We start from the raw sequence: 22,097 nt of genomic DNA on the forward strand, positions 1-22,097 counted from the left end.
CTGGGACAATAATGGACACAAAACATGGTGATTTTAGTCTCAATTCATCATACAAAGTTCGAACTAATATCATAATACAAACAAACTAAGGTGGTAGTAATTAGGTTCCCAAATCAACATTGAATCAAAGAAACATGGCAAGAACAAGCAATCCTATGGAGAGATAACGGGATTCTCTCAATTCTAACATCCAAGACCACTCATACAAAGCAAAACCTCCTTCCCCTTTACCTGAGTGAAGTGAAATAGTAGTGGAGAAATGAGAGAAAATTATGCATGGAAGGCACACATGTAAATCTCAATGGTTCTTTAAGTAAAACAAAGTCTATCATTGCTTTTTTTTTAATTATCTAGCATTTGTTTCATAATTTTATCTCTTTAATTTAATTTATTTATTACAATAAATAAATAAAATTAAAGAAATACATTTTTTTTTAATTTACACCCCATCAGGATTTAAAGACACGGTCAAATTCTCGTTATGAAAGAGATACAACAACCAAAGAAACTTAAAAGAAATTTAATTGCATTAAAATTTTCATTTGCGAGTAAGATCCATGTAATCAGCGTGGCCATATGGTTCAAACAACTCCGCAAAAAGGCCTTTCTTTCTTCTGGGGTTACGCTTCATGTCTTTGCACAATTGATCATGATACCATATGCCACAATTAGCAATGCATGATTTCGAATAATATTTTCCACCATATTGCTTCATATTGTCTTCCCACAATTTCACGTCCTTTTCCATCTCTCTTATACTAGGCAACTCTATGTTTCCATCCAAGAAATGCACCAGCCACAAGCTTTTCATTTCTGAGGCAAAAATATTTGATATGCCCTCGGCATATCCTACCATTGCCAACTGTGGGATTCGAGGGTGAATTATTTGTCTGAATTGGTACAATATAGGTAAGGTTTAGAATTAATCTTTATATAATAAAATAGTGCAAGAATAAATAGTCTATGTATTACCAGGTATAAAAGGTTATTCGATTGACATTTAATCATAAATTGACACGTATGAAAAATTAATAAATAATACTAAGAATATTTTTTGTAACAATAATAAAATCTTCCATTTGTAGTTCGTATTAACAGACATAGCAGACAAAATTTACAAAAGTCTTGCTTGAGCTACTTTAATGGTAGTTTTTTCATTTTCTTTTTCTCTCATGGTATAGGGAAGAAGTGAATTATAAGGATACTAGTAATTGAGTTAAGGGATCAAAATATCAATTTTGTTTCCTAACATGGTATTTGTTGGTCATGGCATAGAGCTAAGTTTGGATTCCTTAAACAAAGTATTGAGTTTGAACTTTGTGGAAAAAAAATGTTTAAAAAGATTCAATTATAGATGATTAATTAGATTTTTTAACAAAAATTATTCATTATCAAAATCAAAGATTACTTTATACCAGTATTAGTGATCCAAAAAAAATATATCAATTTAGTTACATATCTAGTTGAATTTTTTAACATATTTTTTTTGTAGCGACACAGAAATTACACTCATAATATAATTATGAGAATATATCTTTAATAGTAATGAAGACTTAAATACATCTTTTTGATTTTTTATTTTCTGAAAATTAATTTTAATTTAAGTTGTCATAATTTTTTTTATTTGATCTCTAAGTATATTGAAATGCAACAACACATGCATCTAGTTGTTATTGTTAGAATAAGTAATACCATAATTCACCCAAAAAAAAAAAATTAAGTGATACCATTGCAAACAAATTACCCATGGATATACATAAAAAAAAATACCTATGTATATAGTGTTTTAAAAACTAGATTGGTCCTCGACTAGGTCAAGGGACTGGATTTATGTGTCATTAATTGAACTGGTGAGTTAATAATTACACCACATGAATCAAGATATGTAACAGAATATATATATATATAGTTATGTTATAAGTATATTAATTATTAATTAGTGATGGTGGTCTAGTGGTAAGTTAATCTACTAAATATTTTTCAAGTCTTGAATTTGACTTTTGAGTGTGTATTTTTGTTGTATTTTCATTAAAACTTACATTTTAAAAGTTATAAATAATGGTTCAATCATACTGATTTATTGGGGGTTCACTAGTTCAACCATAGAACCATGTCAATGATACATCTAGTCCAATGGCTTAGACTGGTTACATCACCGATTCCCAGCCAGTCTAAGAAGTTTTTTAAAACTATACATGTATGACATAACCTAATTATGCTCTGTCATCAAAAGAAAAACTAATGATAAGGACTAAATTCGTTTTAAACATGTAATTTAATAAAATCATAAATTAATAAAAAAATCTTTTAAAAAGACTAAAATTAAAATGAATAAATTTGTATAACTAATTAATAACATCTTTAAAGCTACACTAGATAACTTGTTTGGCTCATTTTTCTTCCACAACCTGTTAAAAAAGTTAAGAGTTTGCGAAAGAAAAATTGCCAAACATAGAACACACCAACCTGTAGAGAGGAAGTGTTGAGGTTGCTGGCCCAATGATGTAATTTTGAAAGATTGGAGATTTGAATATGTTTTTGATTTTTTGGTCACCTTTGTATCCAGTGGCAAAAATTACTATATTTGTTTCTAGGGGCTTAGCTTCTCCATCAATGATTACACCTTCTCTACAAAAGCTAAAGCTTTGCGATTTCTTCATAAGAATGGATCCTTCTTTTAGCTTGTCAAAGAAGTTATCAGGAAACACCCCAAGCAGACATGTGGAGAGATCTTGAAGAAAGCTGTGATTAGGTACCAATCCATACTTCTTTAATGGCAGCTTCCATTTTAGAATAGTTTCAACAAATTTAGAAATTCCCCATCTCTGAAAGTTAATAATAGAGCCATATATGAACACATTATTGTTTACTTCTAAACTACAAGTATCAATATGAAATATAAATAAATATATATATATATATATATATAAGAGGAGAAAATAAAAATATAGAAATGATATTGTTGGTATTGGTTTTCAATCAAATTTAAACTTTCAACATTTAATTGGTTTCATTGTTTCATGTATTATCAAGGTGAAACTTTAAATCTGATTGAAAAACAACACCAATAGTACTAATGATACGGTATCTAAGTTTTTTTTCTCCAAAAAATATAAAATAAATAGATATTGTTGGTAAATTAAAATCAAATTATGTACTTAATTTTTTAGAAATTCTCTCATTTAATTTCTCCAAAAGTTGAGGTACATAAATTTATTTTAGTTTAGGATATATAGAAGCTCAATTCATATTATTTTCTTATTGTCTTCTTTTTTTAAAATCCTTGTGAATATGTTTATTTAAAAATGATGTCATTTATTATTACCAGTGGTGAAAGTAAAGTGGCCACAAGGCCAAGTAGGAAGGGTTCTCCTGGCTTGTGAATTAAAAGCTCCGCAAAGCGATTTAAGAAAAAGAATCCAACAATAACACCCCAAAGGTCAAAATCTGGAAGAATCCAGTGTGCGGTCCTTTGAATAATTGTGCAAGGATACATGACTCCTATAAAAGTGATTAATGGAATATGAAACATCAGAATGGGAAATTTGAGAGGGAAATATAACTAATAACTAGGTAGTGATGCAGGAAAGCCAAATAAATCCTTCTGTATTTTGTGTAGAAAATAATTCTCACCATTTACATTTGCACATTCAGCTGCTAGATCAAGACCAGATTTCTGTGAGCCTATTATTGTAATCTTTTTTCTTTTGATGAATTCAGCAGCAGTCTCATTGTCCAAATTTGAGTAGTCCATGGAGTGCATGACCCTGCCATTAAAAACTTCTGGGCCTTTTCCTGGTGGGAATTCAGGAATGTTTGGAAAACCACTATATTTCCCAATGCAAAGAATGACAAAGTCAGCCTTGTGCACCTGTTCATATAAATGTGCAATTTGGTCAATTATTATTAATTTACTATAAAGCAAAAGTGACCCTTGAAAATTATAAAAGAATCTAATAAACATGTTTATTTGTTCATTATTGGAACTCGAACTCATCTTGCAAGTCATTCAAAAAATTTAAATTTACTTAAATATGTTTTTAGTCTCTTGAATTTGGAGTCTGATTTTGTTTAACCTCCCAAATTAAATTTTGTGTTTTTTAATCCCTCAAATTCATGAAATGCTTTTTTAAATCCTAACTGATTTTTGATGATTTGGATACAATTTCTGACGATTTTTCACCAAATGAGAAACCAAAAAAACATTTTGTGAATTTTAGATACTAAATTATACAAATTTTAATTTGAGGTACTAAAAAAGATAGACTCCTAAATTTGAGAGAATAAAAACATATTCAATTCTTTAAAATATGATGTCAATTAGTTATTACTTTTGTTTAGTGAGAAACAGGATACAGATACCACAAGGAGATACTTGACAAAACAAGAAATAGATAAATGAAAGTAAGACTTCCTCAGATTATAAAAAAAATAGCATACCAAAGAAAACAAACTATAAATACATACCTCTATGGATAAATTCTTGGTATCTTGCACAACAATATGCCAGGTTCCCTTGGAGCAAAAGGGCCTGCCATTACAACCCCACAATTCCCATGATTTCATTTCTTCACTAGACTCTCCAACATAATCTATATTGATTACTTTGGAGTTGAATCTAATGTAAGAAATGAGGGAAAAATGTTCAGCATAGGATTTAAGATAATCTAGCACTTGGTTGTGACTTGGATTATCTTCTTTAACTGAAGAAGGCCATGGAAAATCTATAAACTGGTACGTTTGTTTAGTATTTTGGAGCTTGGTGGACTCTATGGTATGTCTCCATAGTCCTCCAACACCATCATCAACTTCAAAGACAATTGGATTAAATCCAAACTCTATAAGGTATTTGCAGGCAACCAGGCCACTTGTTCCTGCCCCAATAATTGCAACCCTTCTTTCCATTTCAGCTACCGAGACAACAATTGCAAGCAACTCTTTGCTCCAATGGTCAAATATTCAGGGCTGTAATATTTTGAACCGAATGCTTTAGAACTATATTAATAGTAAAAATGGATGTCATATAATAACACGATTTCAGAAAATAGAAATGTTCTTTGAACAGACGTGTGCAGTTTTGTTATATATCACTAGTTTATATAAATCGTGCAAGGTGGGGAACAATTAAAAACTATATTGTTAATATAAGAATAAATAATATATGTATTGACTAACTCATCGAATCACAAACAAAATGAATTTGTACTATTAGAATGTGTAAGGCCTAAATTATTTGCAGAACGGTTTTTCTTGGCAGCTTCTGTCTGTAGCATGAATAATTTATATTTTACATAATAAATGATTTAGACTTAAATCGAATGGAAAATCCTGTACAGCGATTATAATACAAAAATAGAAAGCCGAATGGTCAAGGAACCCAATAATCTAGCACAAATAATGCTTCAAGCCCCAAGCAAAGTACTGTTTCTTAATGTGTGTGTGTGTTTTTTTTAAACCGGTATCGAGCGAATGACCAATCCCTCCAGATAGTCCATTTGAGGGGTGAATCTCTTCCAATAGATATTTTTTCATACGCTTATCAAGAATTAAATTTCTACCACAAATTTAAAGAACAAGATTATCTATCAACCATATCATACTAAAATGATATTGTTTCTTTAATTCCATTTTTTTAATTTTGTAATTGTACAACTAAATGAAGGGTAATATAAGATTTAATTTCATTCGAATATAATGAGCACTGACGACATACTGCAATGTGTAGTGGTATCCATTACAGGACTTGGTGACAATATCAGAAATGCAGCCCCCAAAATGTCAAGAAAAACTTTAGTTTTGAAAAGTCACTTGCATGAAACCATATTTACAACTTTAGAAAAACAAATTAATTACATTTTGCAAGGACTAAAACAAAAAATAAAAATAAAAAAAATTACAGGAATGAAAATGAAAAAAAAAAAACCACTAAATTACTAGAACCAAAAATATATTTAAGCCAACAAAATATATATTCTTTACAAAAATTGTCAGAATTTGGATATATTATTAGGCACTGATACACGATGCATTTTACAACCTGCGAACTCACCGGACTCTGGTTTTGACCTTTTCATTTCTCATTTATTTACAATTTCTTCTTTACAGATGAAACAAGTGATACAATACATACATACAGAAGGAATTGATAAAATGCAGTGGAGAATCAATGTTATAAATAGATCAAACCCAGTTTTATGGCTTCTGAGCTGTGAACATAATAAAAGCCTGCTGAATTTTGCTTGAGTAATTGGTAAGACCACATGAGGTGCAAAGGTCTTTGATCTCTTCCTCTGTTAGATAGCCATAGCCTTGTGGAGTCCTCTACAAACCAAAAAAACCTTTAAATCAACTTAGTTGGGAGTTAAGGAAAACTTATTAAATGGTAAAACAGAAATCGAATTTATAAAATCAGGAGATAATCGCTGATAAAAAAAATCAGGAGATAATCAAGTAGTCACTTAAATAGGTAAGTCACGCAAAAAGGCACACACAATGAAACATTCAGCATGCAAAATGTTGACACTTCAGAATATATGACAAAAGATCATAGATAGTTATGATCAGAGTTTACCTCCCTGAAAGGGCGTAAAAACCAGGGAGTTTTTGAACTATAACGCAGAAAAGTGCTCCCAACAAATACTCCACCATTTTTTAGTGTCCGGGTGATTTCAGCAACCTATAAAAAAGTTTATATTGGGTGTGCCATCATGAAAATTAAAATATTTAACTAGTGAGAAACATATATGGACAAACAAGCAAATAATATAGATCAGGTAACAATAAACACATTGATGATAAAATATGCGAAAACCATAAAATATGGACATGGCATCCCATGATTAATTGTTTTGAGAATTTCTGGGTAAATATTAATAGAAGGAGGTTATGGAGACGGGGGTAAGTGATTTGAAGTAGTGCACACAACTGCAACACTAGCACCTTTAGTCTGCTGCAGGAACTATTTGTCATGTTACATCTATTCACAAGAATTAAATTCTCATCTAGAAGATTTTTCATGTATTGAATTCAGTTATTCATTTTGAAAAGAAAAAAAAACATAATAGTTCATTTTTCTTAGCTAAGAGAGCCTTTGAAAAATAAGCTATTATTTCTACAACGTAATTAAAACCAAACATGCACTTAAGCTACAGGTGTCATTTATAATAAGCATGCACAACTTTCAATATACAAAACATGCATCTTTATCTTTGCATGTATCATGTATGCATCTGTGTGCACATTACAGGCACGTATATTGAAAAACAAAATCAGGGAGGGAAGAATTTCCATTTTATTTCTGTGCATTTGCCTCAAAACAAAATATTACATTCAGACACTCAATCAGGAGTCAGGACAATAATTTAAAGCAGAAATTTCTGTCAGTTTGCTCTTTATAATCTCCTAGTATATCTCTGGAAGCAGAAGTCTTGCTTTTATGACATTGACACGATAAATATTCTGTTTACTAAACATTTCTTACTTCAGAAGAACCAATTGAGCAACTGGTTTGTATTTATAAACATCCAAGCAAAATATATTATTTGAAGCTCATACGGTAATTCTACGAAAAAGTTGTACATATATTAAGTAAAAATGCAGCACGACATGCATTTTTAGAGTGAATGGAAGACACAGCCTTTTTGTCTAAAAGACTGGTTCGTGCTTTTAATTGACATGGGAACACACAATAGCACCAATCTGGTAAAAAGGTTAACCTAATCCAAACATACTACTGTTCATCACACACTGACACAGCACTTACAGCATTGGAGGGAGATGGCCAGCAATGCAAAGCTGCACCAGCATGAACAGCATCAACCGAACCTGATGAGAAGGGAAGTCTAGAAACATCTGCCCTTACAAGAGCAATATTACTGCAAACAGTGAAAGGAAACAGTATTAAGGGCATCTGTGTCTTCTAATACAAACAAAAAAAATGAATTTCTCATTCTTTACTGACATTAAATTCAAAATCAAGTATAGGATAAGAAAAAAATACTTTGTTGAAAGTGTGTCATCTTTCTCAATGAAATCATAACATTGACGAAGCATATTCTCAGAAAAATCTAGTGCTATGACTCCCGAATATGTTCCAGATTTGGCGAATTTTCGGGAAAATAAACCACTACCACAGCTAACATCAACAAGAAGTCCACCTTCAGCAGATTCAAAGTACTCTTGAGCCATTTTGAACTGCATAACAAAGAAAATGTAGTGAATTACTATGAGGTAAGCCAAATGCCAGAGCAAAATAGAGGAAAGATACATAGCCTCTACTTCCATCCTGTGATATATATGTTATTAAACAAAGTTGGCTATGTCCACTAAAATAATCTTTGGAAAAATATCGAGAAACCTGAATATTATTTTTCAAGTAAATGCATACCTCTTCATCAGGACCAGGAAAGCCACTTTGCCTGAAATTCTGACGCCAACCTCTTTCATACAAGAATGAAACCAGGGGACTTCTAATAACAAGGTTAAACACGAAGGAAAACATAAGAACTTTCCCAAACAATTGGGCATGCAAAAACTGAATTATACAACTTATGTCACATGTTAAAACAATAACTCAAAAATGGCAAAAATAAGAGAGAAAAAAATCCTCTAATAAAAAACAAATGGAAAAATGGACATAGAACGCAATATTGTTGGTAAACTGGTATGTGCAACATATGATAATAATTGCTCATCAAGGATATGTACCTGACACCATTATATCACATAGTATCAAGGAGTTATTAACACATGGCGGTCTAATGCCATGAAACTGGAGTTATATCACTAATCATACCTGAAAAGCTCAGTCCGAGCAGGTTGAATTTCAGTGTAGTCTCTCAATCCAGCAGTTACAGTCAGATCCAGATACCTATCTTTGCTAGAATATGTCTTCTTACATCTCTTACACATGAAACCAGACCTGTAGATTGCAGGTCTGAAGATCAAAAACCATTTAGTTAATTACTAAAAGTACGACACAGGATTTTGAAAACATACAGAACTAATTACACCTGCCATCATGCATATGATATCTAGCTGACTTACAAGTTAAGGCCAGAAGGACCTTTTCTTATCAATGGTTCATAACATACAGGGCAAGCAAAGATGTCTGCTTCAATTGCATGATCCTGCTGTGTACCTAACTCCTGAATGAAACATTAATAAAACTCCTAAGTTCCTAACACAAGTAAGTTTTTTGTTTATGGTCTTAATATAAATTGATATTAGCAAAAACAGATATCATATAGGCTATAGCGGTCTCGAATTTCCTGGGGTACCAAAATTTGCAGTTCTTGCAAATGAAATAATTGACAACTTATAAAAAGCAGTGCCTTATACTGTTCATACAACTTCTGCCAAAAGAAAAAAGAAATTAGCCTTACGAATTAGTAGTATATGTTATGATTTTAAACTGTATTATTACTGATTGCAATTGCAATTGCAGACCACAATTTAAAATCATGTACCACTTACCAGCACATTTTTGCACTCGTCTTCCATACCTAACTAATCGAACATCATGTGACGAAATCTCTCAAGCAACAGAGCAGAATAAAATAATTTCAAGTATTTTAGAAAAAAAAAAAAAAAAGTAAACCATAAGGGTAAATGATCAGTTTTGCTCCCTGAACTTAAACATAATTTAGTCCCTAAAAGAACAAAAATTCTGATTTAATCCTTTAACATGTATAAAGTGCAACAATTGCATCCTGCCATAAGTTGTGTGAGATCAATTTGACACTAAGTTGTAATTTTTTAGGATCAATTTGACACTAAGTTGTAATTTTTTAGGATCAATTTGACATTAAACTATAAAATTCAGAACCAATTTATCATTAACTTGTGCAGTACTTTTATACTTTTTACACATTCAGAGACTAAATAAGAATTTTCATTCCTCCTAACGACTAAATTATCATTGGTTTACACAATTTTAAGGACCATAATTATCATTTACCCTAAACCATGATCATACCATATACTTATTAAACTCAGTTCCTAAGAGGAAAAAACAACAACTATAATGGTAAGTTTAATAGCATGAAAAGAGCATGATATTCAGCCAAAAAAGAAAATGAAAAGAGCATGACAAATATTATATTGAATATGTAAGTGGCAGTGTTGCGTTAAATAGGGAAATTACGAATATGATTGGAGGAAAAGGAAAGAGGGAAAGGGTGAGGTTTACTGATTCTGCGGCAACTGCGGAGATAGCGCGAATGGTTCTTTGGGATATGGAGCGGAGGAGGCGAGGGCGAAAGTGGGATTTAGAAGAAAGGCGGGGGCATTTCGAGAATTGAAGTTGATGCAGAGGATGAAAGAAAGGAGGACTAAGAACAGACGTGGCCATTGCTATAGAATGGAGCTAGAAACAACAAAACATATATGGTTTAAACGTTTCCCTCGTCACTCGCTTTCTTCTTCCTACTTGCTCCAGGAACTTTTGACTCCGGAGCCATAAAAATATTTAAGAAAAATAAGGGAAAAAAATGTGGTGGGATTATGGTTTTTGCCTTTTTTGACCGGGAAAATTAGATTTTCCCCCACACAATTTTTTTCCAGATAAAAAATGATTTCAGTTCTTTAATTTAAGATTTTATTTTTAATCTCTCAACCTAAGTCTTATTTTTTATATGTTCTTAGTTAACATTTATAGTCCTTACCTAGAATTAGTGTTAAATGATGATAAGGTATTTAAGTTGGTAGTAACATGACTTATGTGAAATACTAATTTAACTTGATAATTATATGTAAAATTTGTAGGTATATTATATTTTTAGTCTCTTATCTTTTTATCAAAATTTTACTTAGGCTAAGGTTAAGCTTTTAGCCATAATATTAGGGATTACTTAAGCTTGGACATGCAACATTGAAAATGCAAAATAAAGTCCTTGCATGGCTTTCCAAGAGTTCCAAAACTCAATAAACTTCCGATAAAGCCAACATATGAGATTCAAAGTTGAAAATTAACATATTCAAACAATAAAACTAAACTAGTATTTTGGTGTTCTTGTACATAAGTTTAGTCTTGTTTTTAATTCATTTTACTTGATTTTGTTGGCAAAACTCATGGAATTTTGTGAAGTGTGACAAAGTTAGGACAAGGGTGGAAAAATGTGGAAACCTTGCATAAAAAGGTTGAAAAAGCGTTAGATGAGTGCTTCAATGAAGAGTACCACCATGCTCCTAGGAGAACAGTTGTGCTTATTCCATAACACCATGGTTGGCTACAGGAAGGTCGTTCTCAATTTTTTCATAAAAATCCCATCAACATCATCAATTTTCAAGATTGGCCCATTCTCTCCAAGGTTCAAATTTTAAGTTGTTCACTCAATGAGAATGGTTGTACTCTTCAACGGCATGGTTGTGTTCTTGTCCGCATCAGTTACATTTGTATTTTATAAAAGGTAAATTGGGATCTTTGGATAGATTTTTGAAATCTCTTGGTAGGTTTTTATAAGCTTTTGAGAGAATCCATGAGTTAGATAAAAGTTCATCATAGACTTTTCTAAGAGACTCAAGGTCATCGAAATTTACCTCATCGTCCTAGTCTGATTTGGATCCTTCAGAAGTTGTGTATGCCATCAGGCATATGTTTGCGTCTTCATCGTCTTCATTAGACGAGGTGTAATCCAAATCTTCCCACGTGTTCATAATCTCCTTCTTTGCTTTAGTCTTAAAGAATTTCTTCTTGTTTTGACTTTTCACCAAATATGGGCATTTCGACTTGAAGTGTCGAGGCTTTTTGTACTCATAACAGACTATGGAGCTTTTGTCTTTGTCCTTCTTGTCCCAGGGCATCCTTCTTGAAGAGTTTGTCCACTTAGACCTATTTTTGTTTCTCCACATCTTGCAAATTTTGCGAGAGATGAAGGCGAGCTCATCCTCATCTGAGTCTTTTTCATATTCATTATTAGATGAATCACTTACTTTAAGCGCTTTAGAGGAGCTTCTCTATACTTGTTTTCAAGACGATGGTTCTTTCTTGTTCTTTTGACTACTAAGAGCCAAAGATTTTTCTCTTCTAAGACCTTTGCCTTGCTGGAGCTCTTGTTCATGAACCTTGAGGGTACCAACAAGTTTCTCAAGAGACATAGACTCAAGATTCTTTAATGCTCTCAGCACTGTTACCTACAGTCTCTATTTCCTAGATAGACTTCTTAGAATTTTTTCAATGTGGTCATAATTATTATAAGTTCTACCTAAGGATCTTAGTTCATGAAGAATGGTTTGAAAACATCCGAACATACATTGTATGTCTTTGTTTTCTTCCATGGAGAAGAGCTTATACTTATGTGTGAGGAGACTGAGTTTGTTCCTCTTTACCTATGAGGTACCCTCGTATGTTATAGCTAAGGTGTCCCACATTTGTTTGGCACTCCTAAAGTTGTGTACCTTTGTGTACTCCTCTTCTAAAAGAGCACACAACATCGCATTCTTAGCCTTGGAGTTTAGCAAGAATATGAGCTTTTGTTGCTTCATCCACTAGCTTTTAGGGATCTCATTTAGCTGATTGTCGTATGGTATGTAATTTTCATTTTCCACCACATACCATAAATCTATATGAATGGATTCAAAATGGGCCATCATACTCTCCTTCCAGTAGTTGTACTTTAACCCTCTTAATAGAGGTGATTTGTTTGTGACAAATCCTTCTTTCACATCTTTGATATATATGGGATCTTTTTCTTAGTATTGTCAAATACTCAACCTTTAAGGCCAAGCTCTGAATAGTGTATTTATCAAAGATAAAAACTTTTTGCAATAACAAGGATAGTATGAATAATACAAAGACAAACACTGGTCGTCCACTGAGAATAAAAAGACCAAAAAGGAAAGAGTGATCCTCTAGTTACAAATAAAAGTTTCTTAAAACAATTTTTCAAATAAGCACTTGTTGTAAAGTGGTGTTAAAAAAAGTAATAATAACACTTGATAAAACAATATGGAGAAAAGTAGAAACCCTTGGTTAATACTGGTTCGCTCAACCTGAGCTACGTCCAGTTCTTCTTTACTCACTAGTAAAGGGTTCCACTAATCAATGACTAATTACAAACAAGTATTATAACCCGCCACTCCTTGCTTTACAATTATTTCTTAACACCACTTCTGATGTCTTCTTAGACTTTCATTGAATCTAAGAACCCCAAGTATTTTTTAACACTAAGCCACTCCTGACATTCACAAACAAATGTTTGATTGAATACAAGTATTCTTAACACTCAGAGAACGAATATACAATTAAGCATAAATACAAACTACTTTGCTTTTTAAAGAATAATAACAGTGTAGAACATATATTGTTTATATCAGAGTTTCGCCTCTTGCGTTCTTTATCTTTCTTTTTATCGTTTTCCAGCATTTTGCTTCATTGAGGGAGACATCCTTTTATGGACTTCAGTGAGATATCCGTTGTGGGATTTGTGTCGTTATCTTGAAAGGACCATTGTCTCACATAGAGGAATTGTTCAATGTGTCAAGCTCTGAAGGGCGAGGATTTATAGGAAGTATAGACAACGTCATGTGCTTTTTGACCTTTGTGAAAGCAACCTTCCAGGGCATATTCCTCGGAGGTCTTCTAGTCTCTTCTATGTTGTCTTTTTCTTGAATTCAAATGTTAGTTTTTCAAACGTAATAAAGACAAATGGGATTTGCATAAAACAATACATATGCACTTTCCTTTTCCATGATACTTAGTCCTTGAGACTGGACACAAGAATTTACCTTATAACAATATGTTGTGTTGTTATGCACAAGAGTGGACACTCACTGAATATAGCATTTTGGACGCTAGGTTGAAACAGAGCATCCTCTCTATAGTTGTGGGTGATATTCCTTTAACATAATAATTTTGTCCACTTGTCAAAAACTCATTAGAATATCAATAATTTATACTTATGTTATACATCAAAATCTAGGATGGATGAAAGCATGATCATCCATACCTAACAAGCTCATCTTCTTCCACATCATCAGATTCTATGACACCCCTTGGCTTTGTTTTGATTATAACACACCAACCACGTTTGTCCATTGTTGTAGCACGATACGAGACATAATACACTTGCCTTAAATTATTCACAATGATAAATGGATCAAATTGTTCATATCTTGCATCCATTCAAATATCCACAACATTATATTTTGAATCCACTCTTGTACCTTTTCTTGATGGATCAAAGCAATCACAATAAAATACCACCACTTTCTTATGATAGCTTAAAGTATTGTACTCAAGCTCATATATGTGTTGAATGATCCCATAGAAATTATCATCACCTCCTTCTATAAGACCCTTTACATAAACCCCACTATTTATGTTTTTTGGCCCTTGCACCATGCATGAGTTTTGAACTTGTACCCATTGGCAAAGTATGTGTGCCATTCTTTAACACATCTAAAAGGCTTTTTTGATAAATCCCTTAAGTGTTAGTTTCTTTCATTTAAAGGATCGTTGTGAGCCTACGCATGTAAGAAACATGAAGAGTTATACTTTATTTAATGTATATATAATGGAAAATTAAAATAAATTGTTAGATACATACTTGTTCCTTGAATCAGGTAGGAAAATCAACATGTATACGAGTGGAAGCATGCTACTGGGTTTGCATGAATGAATTGCCCAAATATATCACTCGAAGGGTGAATTTAAGAGAATAATGTAAGTTACATTGTGAACAATAATGAAAATGTCAGTTCTCATATACTTACTAAAGGTAAGGTTTAACTTCAATGTAATTTATCAACACATGAACATGGGCTGATTTGTGTTGTTTATCAATTAACCAGTGGGTCAACTCTTTGCCAGAATGACGACCAGGTTGGTTGAAAATTGATAACATTGGTGGATGCCTTTCACTTGATGTATCCATTTCGTTTCTAGTAATCCTCGGTGATAACATGAAGTTTTTGAAATAATGAGAACAAAAGAGTTTTCTCATGATGGAAGTAAGCCACACAAATTGATCCTTTAACCCTAGCTTTATTTTTCATCGATCGTTTAGAAATGCCCATGAATCTACAAAATTAATTAACTAGATGATGATTGAGAAGTATAATAAATGAAACTCAAATAAAATATGGTGATATTTTTAGTACCTTTCAAATGGATAGATCCACCAAAAGCCCAGAGCAAAGGCTAGGGGAAAGAATGCATTTTTAAAATCTCAATGTTGCCCCACCAAAAGACGAGAACCAAATCCCAATCATTGATTTGTTAGTGGATAGAGCTTATAGGCAATCAATTCTTTCATTCATGGACAGTCTCTTAGGATATAACCTTTTTCATCTCCAAAGAGGATGAGGCAAAAACAATGTTCTGTTGTTCGAGTGCTGTTGATGGACTATCTGCTAGCAAGTGATGCCCTTTGGTCTGAATAACACTATAGTTACCTACCAGCAAACAATGAACCTTATCTTTTATTACTTTATTGCCAACATCGTGGAGCTGGTGTATATTAATGATGTAGTTGTGAAGTTTTTCCCTATTTATTCGGGTTATTTGTCTGATCTCAAGACAATGTTTGAGCACGAGAATATGGCTTGAAGATGAACCCGTAAAAATGTGCATTTGGCGTACTATAAGGAAACTTTCGAAATTTCTTAGTGCACAACAGAGAGGTTGAAATTGACAAGAAGAAATTAGACCAGAAGTGGAAGAATGCCTCTCACACAAAAGTCTTGCTTCATATGCAAGATGAATAGGAAGATGCTCTATTGAATAAAAAAATCCAAGAGGAAATATTCTTCCAAATTTGCAAATAATTAATGGAATGTTCTCCTCTATCCTAGCTAGGTCATTCTCCCTCAACATTGTAGAAGATAAATCTTTGAAGAAATGAAAAACTTTAATAAGTGGATTTAAAACATGCATCAACAAGGAACTAAAGGCAATGGGAAGTAAGCACTTCGTGAATACATGACAATCATGACTTTTCATCCCATGCATCCTTTCCTTGTGAACATCAGCACATCTTGCTAAGTTAGAAGAATAACCATCGGGCATCTTTAGTTCTTTTATCCAAGAACAAACTAACTTTGCTTCCTCTGCAGTTAAAGTGTATTTTTCCTTTGGCTTTAACATCTTTCCATTACCTAGTGGCTCCAACAACAAGTCTAATCGCCTACAATACAAAGTTAGATCCTTCCTTGCCTTCTCATTGTCTTTTGTGTTGTCACTCACATTCATCACAATGTTGAATATGTTGTCAATTTTTTTTTCTCTATGTGCATAACATCAAGATTGTGAAACAACAAATTATCTTTTCCAATACGAAAGATCCCAAAAGATACTTCTTTTTGCCCAGTTATGCCACTCCCCATGTCCTTCTATTGTTTTAACACCATTTTTTGTAACTTTTGGCAAATTCCTTACTCTATGCTACACTTGATTAGGTGTCAACCTAGGTGGTAGCTCATCATATTCTTCTTCCCCTTTTCTAAAGGTTTTTTGTTAGTCCTAAATGGATGAATGCTGGGTAAGAACCTACGATGCGAGTCAAATGAACAACTTTTCCTCTCATATTGTAATGTAAACAACTTCTTATGCTCCATGCAATGCGGACAAAAAAATTTATCATGAGTTCCACAACCAGACAACATGTCATAAGTAGGGAAGTCATTAATAGTCCTCATCAAATTTTGCTTCCTTGACACATCATGTGTCAAAACACGACTCCATAACTTCTCCAAATCATCAATCAAAGGCTCTAGATAAACATCAATACCGACCTTTGGATTAGGTGAGCTTGGTACAAGGCAACTAAAAAACATATAAGCTTTAGACATGCACATTTTAAGAGGAAGCTTGTGTGGTGTAATAATTACGAGCCAACAAGAATAAGGTGAAGATGATGCTTAGATATACAGATTAAATTCATTAGAGCATAAACCAAGTCATACGGTTTGTGGATCAACAACAAAAACAAGATGTACTTGATCAAAGTGCTTCCAAGCTTTGCCATTAGATGGATGACATAACATTTAAAAACTTCTTCTGTTTTGGTGGTTCCATGTCATTTGTCCTGCAGTTTGCATTGATGCAAACATTCTGTGTAGCTAAGGAATTATAGGCAAATAGAACATTGCCTTAACTAGAACTTGTTTTTTGTTACTTGATCCAGTGTTGCAGTCATGATACATTGACTTTTAACAAAATTGCATTCAACTAATGCTCCATTATTTTTCCCATATTTATTGTCATAAAAGAGCATACAACCATCCACAGATCAATCAATCCTCTTAGCCTCCAATCCCAACTCCAATACCAATCTCTTGGCATCATCATAAATTTTTGGCAAACTCCCATTTATAGATGTTATGTCCAAAAACATTTGTATAATAAACTCTAAGCACTGATCAGGAACATTCCAATTGGACTTGCAAGCTAAAAGCCTCACACATATTGATAATTTAGAGTCTTTGGCCCCTTTAAACAACAACTTATTTGACTCTGTCAACATATTATAAAATATCTAGGTTTTTTCATTTGAAGGCTCTTCCATGTTGTTTAACTCGGGTGAATCAACTAACTCATGTTGCCCAAGAGCATCAGGCACCATGTCTTGCATTGACATAAATTATTCCACTTGAGTCACATCTGCTCCACTGCTTAAAACTCCCATACAATTATCTTCAACAAGTAAATCAACATGTGACGTCTCTTCACCGTCATCAATCCAAATCCAATAATTAGGTTTGAAGCCAACTTTGTAAAGGTGAACCTTCACCATCTGATCCCTCAGAATGGCACAACAATTGCATTTAAGGCATGGGCATTTGATCCCTCCAATACCTATATAATATATATGTTTTGTCGAGCTTTGTCTACAAACTCATCAACCCCCCTTACAAAAGAAGTTTTCAAGCCTCTTATACCACTATCAAACCTATCGTACATCCAAGCACCATTCAAAATAAAGGACTCCACATTATGAATATTCAAACCAATTTCCTATGTGAAAAATGTTAAAAACAAATAGGTTAGATATGACAAAACTAACAGCTAAAGTATCTATATCAATAACCAAAATATCAACTCTTATTTAAGAGTTCTCAAAATATCATTGGTTAAGAATACTATAGTATTATTTAGCATGTTTTCATATATTAGATTGAATAACAATTCTACAAGGAATATTAGCAACTATATCAAACAAAATAGTGAAGGCATGTAAGTAGAAAACGAGCATGACACACATAAATCTAATTAAGCATATCTATTATCTATCTTAATTTGATTTCTCAATCAATGAAGCAGAAAATAAATATATTATGAACAAACAAGTGCTTAAACATTAACAAACAACGCAATGAACCTGACTTGGCAATAGTAGAAACCAAGTTGGGGTTTCACACAATGAATCTAAACAACTCATTGAAACAACAACGAACCAAACTCACTGGAAATTTTAAGAAGTATAGAATAGAAAAGAGAAAATGAAATGAAGTGTTATGTTTCAATAAATAGAAAGATCAATGAAAAAAATTGTCAAGATAAATTAGGGTGTGAATTGTTTGATGTAATTCTGACTAATCCACACACTTGTAATTAATTACTCCTCCTCTTAAGTCCACACACTATTACTACCCATCTAAATGTCAATATTTAAAATATAAAAATAACAATTCTAACAATTCAAATCATTATCTCATTATCTAAAAAAAAATCACTATCTTATAAAACATGGAAACAACAAAGTCCTTTTTGTTAATATCTTTTTAAAAACTTTTTATATATTAGTAATTTTTTAACCAATGTTCATATTTCAAAAATCTCATAATGAAAAACAAAATAACAAAATATAAGGTGACATTATAGTCTCTTAAATATATTTTTCTCTCTCTCTTTCTCTACTTGGTTTGGTACGAATCATCATTAACTTCTAGCCTAACTGAGAACTACCTTATCTAAGACTGATTAAGCCAACCATTAGCACACCAGCAGTAACAAGTGTATCTGAAATTAACACAACAAAGTTAATCAAAGGAAACTAATGTAAACTTAATGTATCCCTCAATTCCAACTTATATTCCATCACACATTACAATTTAAATTTGAAACTATCAAATTCCTTATTGTCACTCTAAAAGTGAAAATTCTAATGTCGAAGTTATAGGATTCATATCCTAAATTCATTAGCATACCGTGATCAACAACTTAGTAAATTGATTGATCACACTCAAAGTTGGTAGAAAGTAACGTAAAAATAAAATCAACTTATTCATAAGTTAAAATTAAAATTAACTTATGTACAAACTATGGGTTGAATTTTCAACATTAACGATATTTGTACCAAAATAGAAAGTGTATCATCCAGAAACTCAGAATCCCAACACAAAAGGCAAATATCAAAATACATCATTTAATTGTTAATGAAACACAACATGTAAAGTAGGTATTATTACAACTCAGGTAATTAATCTGGAAGATTGTAATTGAATAAGAGACTTGCTATAAACTCATAACTATTTGTAGAGTTATAGACACACTAAAAACGCGTGCAGAAAAAGGGGAGGGTGGGCAAACCAACCTCAAGAACCTAGTCTGAAAGAGGCCTATTATGATGAATAGCCATGAATAGTATTCCCTTGTTCCTGCATGCAAATTCATATGAATTGAAATCTATTACAAATTGAGTAGTGGATCACAATCATTGATGTACAAGGCAGGCCACAAGTACGATCCATCCATGTATTCAAAATTTGTGAGATTTAAAAAATAAAATAAAATACAAGTAGGAAGGCTAAGTTAATTGTGCTAGTCTGGGAGCATCAAATCATTGATATATCAACAAAATGAAAATAAAATAAAAACAGTGTATACATAACAAATAAATAAGAATGGTACTTTGTTAGAAAACAAAACAAGTTTAATAATAGCTCACAAACCACTATTTTTATTACGTCTCATCACTGGAACCAATAGAGAATTAGACTCATCACAATGTCTACTTCCACTCATAGAAGCTTGTATAAAAGAAGCATGGTTACTGCTAGACTACATTCAATCAAAATCCTCAATTTATGACTTTATAGAACAATACTATAAGACTTCATCTATTTTAGTATTTCCTATCAAAGTAACACAACTAGAACATTGGTTGCTGCATTTTTGTTGGACGTGCTCTTAGTAATGCCTATTGATTGAATATGGTCCTTTGCTTCAAATTTTAGTGTTTTGCTCCTGCATTTCTGTTTTTAACATCTTTCTTTGAAATATTTATTTTTGATGGTTAGGCCTTTGATATAATGTCTCAATCAAGAGCTGCATCTTCTTCAAATGTTAGCAACAATGAAAGTAAGAGTCAAATATTTAAAGAAAAACTATTATTACCTTAAGAAAGGTCCATTCACAGAGTTAATTCTTAATTTGTTATTGAGTATTTAACAAAAATATTAGGACAATTTGGTCTGCTCACATATTTCAATTGACGTTAGTTAACAACGTTAACAAAATGGGGATAAAAGTAATGTAAAAAAGGGAGGGGTATAGGATGCAATTTGAGAAAAAAAACACAAGGGTACAAGTGTAACAAAGATGTTAGGGTAATTTCGACTACTCACATATTTCAATTGACGTTAGGTGACGATGTTAATAGAAAAGGGGTAAAAGTAATGTAAAGAAAAAGGAGTATTGAATATAATTTGAGAAAAACATAAAAGGTATGAGTGTTATTTACTAAAAAAAATTAGCTAATCCAAAAGATAACATCAATTGACTGCTTTCTTTTATCTTTGGAAGAAATTGTTTCTTATTCCGATGCATTACCTTCTTCATGTACAGTAACAATATGGAAATAGATAGTCATGCATTTGACAAAAGGAAAAAACATAAAGAAAAAAAATTGTAAAATAAAAATAATGGCGAAAGCTATCACTAGTAGTCTAGAACTACAAGAAAAAAATCTTGAGAACAAAAATATAGCACCAACTACGTTGCACAAGGGTCATGCATTATTAGTTAACATCCAAGTGCCCCCTATTAATCGTTTAAAGACTATTTCTTCCCTCTACATAGTTTCAATCCCTACAAACAATTCTACCATGGAGCTGAGACATGCATCTATGTTATCAAATAACTCTTACAAATAAGTAGATAAAGCAAAGTTTCACACTTCAAAAAGATATACCTATTTGAAAGGAGGGGGCACATGTTATTGGTGGAGCACAAAAAGGAACCAAGAAGACAATTGTTTATGTAAGTGAAACTATGTGTAAATGAAGCACTAATAGGTTTGTTGAGCTCATTCAACTTATGACCCATTTGTAGTCGAATTTTTCCGATAAACTGGACAAGATGGTCAATCACGTAGCAGCTCTAGAATGATGTTTTCCAATCTCGTTACATAGTATCACTCCTTTGATGCACACTCTCACTCCTTCACATAAACATCTCTAAAAGATGCATGTGCCATGTTTTGAAGGTGAGGATCCTCACAGTTGGATCTTCGAGGTCTCACAATTTTTCAACAATTATGATACACCCAAAGAGGACTGCATCTCAATATATTCATTTTATTTGGATGGTGCAACACTTGTGTGGTATCAACAGGTGTCTAGGAACGATCAGATCCACTCATGGCACTATTTCCTTCTAGCCCTTGAAGATTCACTTTGCACCCTCGGATGGCTATCAACAATACGCACATTACTCTGTTGTAGCAACAATAGATAAAAGAAGTGAAGAGGTCACTTTGTTTTCATTTACATATTCTAATTTGGATGAAGCCTTATGTTGCATGACTCAAACAAATTCAAAGATGCATAACCTTTCTCCAATTGCTACCCCTAGTGCCTTGAAACCAAATTTAGCATTATCATTCTCAGAAATTAATTCATTTCCCCATTCCAATACCAAAAATTCAAAGCACACAATGTAAGAATGTAGACAATTCAACAAAGCCACAATCAAATTCATTTTTTGTGTAATGCAAATCCCCACTTTTATGTTTGTTCCATGTGATCCTGCAAGCAACTAGAAGTATACTTCACACTATTGGTTGATTGGGTAGTTAATGTCTACCAACTATTTGATGACACGGGTTGGGTAGCAAATGAAACACTTGTGAACACATTTGGCACATGCTTAACAAAAT

General features: G+C 32.5%; 2 protein-coding genes across 7 annotated transcripts; both read right to left on the reverse strand.

Moving 5' to 3' along the window:
* Nucleotides 1-504: 504 nt before the first annotated feature.
* On the reverse strand, nucleotides 505-5,079 carry LOC114367155 (probable flavin-containing monooxygenase 1). Its single transcript, XM_028324263.1, has 5 exons — nucleotides 4,468-5,079; nucleotides 3,634-3,871; nucleotides 3,326-3,501; nucleotides 2,467-2,825; nucleotides 505-890 (listed from the first exon to the last, which is right to left on the reverse strand). Exons 1-5 carry the CDS (start codon nucleotides 4,903-4,905, stop codon nucleotides 539-541), a joined length of 1,563 nt encoding a protein of 520 aa, XP_028180064.1. The 5' UTR covers nucleotides 4,906-5,079; the 3' UTR covers nucleotides 505-538.
* Nucleotides 5,080-5,930: 851 nt separating this feature from the next.
* Nucleotides 5,931-10,478, reverse strand: LOC114366823 (uncharacterized methyltransferase At2g41040, chloroplastic-like). 6 transcript variants are annotated; one of them, XM_028323824.1, is made up of 8 exons: nucleotides 10,145-10,478; nucleotides 9,046-9,146; nucleotides 8,795-8,920; nucleotides 8,387-8,468; nucleotides 8,000-8,193; nucleotides 7,763-7,874; nucleotides 6,572-6,676; nucleotides 5,931-6,321 (listed from the first exon to the last, which is right to left on the reverse strand). In XM_028323824.1, the coding sequence occupies exons 1-8, from the start codon at nucleotides 10,349-10,351 to the stop codon at nucleotides 6,193-6,195; spliced, it is 1,056 nt and encodes a 351-aa protein (XP_028179625.1). In that variant the 5' UTR covers nucleotides 10,352-10,478; the 3' UTR covers nucleotides 5,931-6,192. The 6 variants fall into 6 exon arrangements, with proteins under 6 accessions (XP_028179625.1, XP_028179624.1, XP_028179623.1 ...); XM_028323823.1 differs by having other exon boundaries at nucleotides 8,387-8,465; nucleotides 8,795-8,935; XM_028323822.1 differs by having other exon boundaries at nucleotides 8,795-8,935; nucleotides 10,145-10,476.
* Between the last annotated feature and the right edge of the window lie 11,619 nt (nucleotides 10,479-22,097).

The sequence above is a fragment of the Glycine soja genome, chromosome 9, assembly GCF_004193775.1.
Source record: "Glycine soja cultivar W05 chromosome 9, ASM419377v2, whole genome shotgun sequence".
In the NCBI taxonomy this organism is placed as follows: Eukaryota; Viridiplantae; Streptophyta; class Magnoliopsida; order Fabales; family Fabaceae; genus Glycine; species Glycine soja.

Coding starts and splice junctions, on each gene's coding strand:
- LOC114367155 (XM_028324263.1), bottom strand. CDS start 4,905: ATGGAAAGAAGGGTTGCAATTATTGGGGCAGGAACAAGTGGCCTGGTT. Junction 3,502..3,633: donor TGAATGTGCAAATGTAAATG/GTGAGAATTATT, acceptor TCACTTTTATAG/GAGTCATGTATCCTTGCACA. Junction 2,826..3,325: donor CCACTTTACTTTCACCACTG/GTAATAATAAAT, acceptor ATTAACTTTCAG/AGATGGGGAATTTCTAAATT.
- LOC114366823 (XM_028323822.1), bottom strand. CDS start 10,351: ATGGCCACGTCTGTTCTTAGTCCTCCTTTCTTTCATCCTCTGCATCAA. Junction 7,875..7,999: donor GATGACACACTTTCAACAAA/GTATTTTTTTCT, acceptor CACTGTTTGCAG/TAATATTGCTCTTGTAAGGG. Junction 6,322..6,571: donor TTTTACGCCCTTTCAGGGAG/GTAAACTCTGAT, acceptor TTTGGTTTGTAG/AGGACTCCACAAGGCTATGG.